Genomic DNA, 4,695 nt, shown 5'->3' with positions numbered 1-4,695 from the left:
TAGGTTGTGGCTACCTCCACCCACCTTGGAATTGGGCAAAAAATCACACAAAAAGGTCAATTTTCTCACCATGCATTTGTGCTTTGTTGGTTTGCCGACTCTAGATCAACATGCAGTGTCAAGGCTGAAATGATGCACGCTTCCCTTGCAGTTGCTTGCTAGTCGATGGACATGGCAGATGGTCGTTTCAACTCCTTAACCCTGACAACAACATGGATAACCCAAGGCCTCTTAGTGAGCTTCAGAGTCAGCTTCAATGCTATATGGATATGCGTAACCCCACTCAATTGGAGAAGCGCTTCAAATAAATTTGTGGGTAATAGTTGCGGAGATTGTACCCAGAGTTGCTTCAAATGATGCTACAATATTTATGTGAATAGTGTATCATCACTGAGATGAAGATTGCCTAGCTATCCTATGAGAGCCATTTTAGATGAGTAAGCAACGTTAGGGTCTCTCTTCGGCAGTCGTCTCTTGCATTGTTTCGACAAAAGTTTTGGGCTGAACAAGGGGACGTTTCTTTCCAAGCACTTCCTCTAGTTTGGTCAGTTGTTTGAAAGTATGTGGCCTTACACAATACCTTCACATGAATGAGAATCCACGATGAGATTGCAAGGTATACCAATAGGAGCGGATAAGCATCATGTGAGCAAACTCATTCACAAAGCTTTTAGCCAACATCATCATGTTCGTTATTACAACAATCAACAACGAAACAAGAGGGTACGTAAAATACTCTGAATTCTACTCTCGTTACTAACGACGCAATGAAATGAATGCTCTAAAAATTGCACATTGTCGTGGAAATGACACATTCCCTCGTAATATAAAAACTAGGGAAGACTACGCAAACTCCCCCATGCAAAGAGACTTTTAGCTTCTTTTTCAAACATAAAAAGAGAACATCTAAAAGTGAACATATTTCATTAAACTTCTTTTTCAAACATAAAAAAAGAACATCTAAAAGTGAACATATTTCAAATGATCCATATCCTCACTTTATATAAATTCCAATTCCTACAATTATTTTGCGAGGTGCACAATTCAAAATTGAGACATCATGATCGGGACATACTAGAGGCAATACCTATTAAGAAGTAAGAAAACTTGCTTTGATGGAAGGTATCATCAAACTCTCTCTCTCTCTCTCTATATATATATATATATATATATATATATTGTCGTCACTACATATATATGCTCTTGTTGAATCTTCAAATGACACATTCACACTTACACAAATGACAAGAATGCATAAAATATAGAGAGATTGAATCAAAAAATTAATACAATTTAGAAGGTAAAGATATATTTAGACATATGAAAAGTGAAACATAAGATCGTGGCATTGTAAACACATGACCATGTCACCTTAAGGTAATAAGATTTGTGAAAGAGAAAGCACAATCTCTCTCTCTCTCTCTCTCTCTCTCTCTCTCTCTCTCAAGCTTTTGTCTTCTACATTTTTGTTTTCTTACCTCAACTCACTTCAATTCAATACCAATGCGACTAACAACGCACTCTAGTTGCGCTTAGAGATCATGGATTTTATCTTCAACTAGAGAAAGCCTCTTGTTACCATGCCACTTATGGCACAATTGTATCAATAAGATTTTACTGAGAACTATGCTTCACATGACAACATTACAACCTCACCCTCACTTCAATAAGCCACAAAACTGACTTAAAACCACAAAAAATGGCTTAGATCAAGATCATAGTATATTAAACGTAACTCTTGTGTGCGACATCTAAGCCTCATCTAACATCTTAAATATGGGTTTAATCTAAAAAGTAACTTTATAAATACAAAAATTATAAAAACCTCAAAAGTAAAATAAAGTACTCCTTTACAATCAACAAGTTATATGTAAACAATTCACTACTTAACTTGGCCGAAGCAAAGCTTGAAATTGCTTGACAATGATTTGATTTATTTTCAAAAGCCCTTCATTTACCTTTGTATTAATTTTTATCAACCCGTTCTAAATGTAGTGCGTAATTTCTGAAAACCTTTCTTTCCAAACAACTTACATAATGGGGGTTAATCTAGTCTCCTTTCCCGAATCACCATGTCTCAATACTCCAAGCATAGCTCAAATCCTATGTCTCTGCATGCTTGCCTGCAGACTTACATATTGCCCGTGCATTCACAAGAAGTTTTGGACAAATTCTCACAATAATTGCCACATTATGACTTACCTCAACATCATGAGCTTCTGTGAGGGAGGCACCGGATACCTAGCTAGGTAGGATTAGGGGCAAGGGACCGTCGGCCCAGGCGAAAGTCTCCTGCCCTAAATGGTACCTAACTAGGTATGCGGTGCTATGCGGTGCCTCTCGGGCATAAGCTCATGATGTTATGCATTGTATGAAAAACATTGAAAAAGGCTCCGTTTTCTTACACGAGACAATTTCCAAATGTTCTTGTGGTTAATGGCACCTTCCACCACCATACATTCACACTCTTTCCCAAGGGAACAGTTTTTCACTAACATCTCTACCTAGACACTCAAAACACTTAAAATGGCACGACCCCGCTGAGCTTCGCGAAATGATGGACACGCAAATGCGAGTCATAATATGTACACACCAATTCACAAAAGAATCAATAAAGAATTGAAGTGAAGGAATAAGACTATCCCTGCAAGAAACGAGGAAAGGGAGTTGCATATGGGACTTCAAGGGGACACGATGCGGGAGAGCGATTGAAGAGCCTCCACTTGCATCCGAAGTGTTAGAATATAGTCCGCAGCTTCTTCAAGTAGCCGAGGAACATCCATGTTCAGACCGCCTGGTACTAGCCCTCCCAAGCTCTCAATTTGCTCCTTATTTATCACAGCTGTCGATGACGTCCTGCTCACTTCATCGTCTTCCACCGAAGTCGCTCCTTTCCTGCTCCATGGCTTCCTCTTACATTTTGTGCTTCTAAGTATCCTCAAGTAAGAAGAGCGAGCACTTCGACCATATGGCATTCTATGCTTTACACATGATAGCTGTGCAAGCCTTGGCTCCATCGACAGGGGACTACAATCGAGGGCATTGTCAAAACCATGGCTGCCACGTGCGAGCAGATCAGCCATGTACAAGGGACTTGCAGAACCATGCATAGTGGTATCATCGTACTTTCGCCTCCTGCGAACAAGTGCATGGGCTTTTGGACACCTTGCTCCTGGCCTGTACATGGAGGGGTTGGATGATTTGATTTTCCTAAGTAGCATTCTTGCTGGCTTCCTTCTCCTGGCTTCCTTCTGTGGGGAGGACAAAAGTGACCTGCAGGTTGAAGTACTTGCCACCTCCCTGAGGAGCGCTTGGCTCCATGCATTGTTGCCCCCTGCTGCGACAGCAAGCGACATGTCCGCAGCAAGCTTAACAGCAGAGACTTTCTCATCAAGAGAGATGGGCAAGCCCTGGCTGTGAATCCTCCTCAACGCAGGTAGAAGAGTGTTAATGTAGCTGCATGCAAAAGCACGCTGCTTCAAAAATACTCCGTCCGGAGTGAGACCAAGAGCAACATTTTCTTCTGCTGTCAAAGAATTGGATGTGGGAGCGGGCATTTCAGCATCTATGAAACCATTTTCTGCATCCGTAACACCATTACCTGAAACCAATGCATACTCGCCGACATGCATCAAGGCAGACAGCGAGGAAGACATTGCAGCTGTGCAAACGGCTGCATGCACTGAGGGAGGCGATGTGGGTATATACGGATCTGCATGATTGGGGTAGTAAGCTAGAGAAGACGAGTGATCCCGAGGAGATAAGGGCATGCGAGCACTGTGCCCATCAACAGCCATAAGATCTACTTCTGAGGACACTGAAACACAAGGAGAGGAAAGGCAGGCACCGGAACTTGCATGTCCGAAGAGCACTGAGTGCCAGGGTGTATACTTCGGAGGGAGAGGACTACCATCAGAAAGGACAGCATCCTCAGTAGGGGAAGAGGAAGGTGCTCCATCCATGGCATTAAGCTTGCCCATTTCCTGTTGAGCAAGAGCTCTCTCTCTCTCTCTCTCTCTCTCTCTCTCTCTCTCTCACACACACACACACACACACGCATGCACGTACAGCTTATAGAGAGGGAACGGCAGGAGACATGGCGGAGGAAACAGCTCAGGGTGAGCTATAAAGAAATGAGGGAGAGGGGGTATGTGGGTGTATTGTGGAACCACCGGGTAACGGCCACCAGCACAGACCTACCAATTCTCTCTCTCTCTCTCTCTCTCTCTCTCTCTCTCTCCCTGCGTCCTGGATCAGCACCTGTGCTGTCTCTTGCCTCTCTTCTCTCTCGAGTCTCACATGCTACACACAGAAACCCTCTGCTCACATGACGGCAGCCGCCTGTCTTTATAATTAATGGGCACGGAATATTTTTTGAGAATTTCTTTTCATGCCCCGAAAATTCCAACGTGTCTCAAAATATCGGCTGGCCCTTTCTTTTTTGGTCCTTGGGGGAGGGAGGTGGCTTTTATTTTTTCAAAGGCCAGCTCTCTCTTGAGCCTATTAAGGTTTTAGCCACTAAGGTTGTTCATTAAAGTAGCAACACACTCACCTACCTTATATTTGTCCAGCTTAGTTGGCCCCCTTTAGGCCCCTTCTGTTACCTGTATTTTATGTTGGCCAATTGTTGGGCCTTTGCATGCTAGGCCTACAAAAAGCCCTCTACCTATTCTCAACAAGAAAACATATATTGCC

General features: G+C 42.9%; 1 protein-coding gene across 1 annotated transcript; it reads right to left on the bottom strand.

Moving 5' to 3' along the window:
- Window positions 1-2,358: 2,358 nt before the first annotated feature.
- On the bottom strand, window positions 2,359-4,337 carry LOC147444928 (uncharacterized). Its single transcript, XM_086527422.1, has 2 exons — window positions 4,069-4,337; window positions 2,359-3,983 (listed from the first exon to the last, which is right to left on the bottom strand). Exon 2 carries the CDS (start codon window positions 3,978-3,980, stop codon window positions 2,682-2,684), a length of 1,299 nt encoding a protein of 432 aa, XP_086383548.1. The 5' UTR covers window positions 3,981-3,983; window positions 4,069-4,337; the 3' UTR covers window positions 2,359-2,681.
- Between the last annotated feature and the right edge of the window lie 358 nt (window positions 4,338-4,695).

The sequence above is a fragment of the Adiantum capillus-veneris genome, chromosome 13, assembly GCF_014529385.1.
Source record: "Adiantum capillus-veneris isolate H3 chromosome 13, ASM1452938v2, whole genome shotgun sequence".
Lineage (NCBI taxonomy): Eukaryota > Viridiplantae > Streptophyta > Polypodiopsida > Polypodiales > Pteridaceae > Adiantum > Adiantum capillus-veneris.
Note: the sequence above shows the minus strand (reverse complement) of the source record. Positions and strands in the feature narration are given on the sequence as shown.

Coding starts and splice junctions, on each gene's coding strand:
- LOC147444928 (XM_086527422.1), bottom strand. CDS start 3,980: ATGGGCAAGCTTAATGCCATGGATGGAGCACCTTCCTCTTCCCCTACT.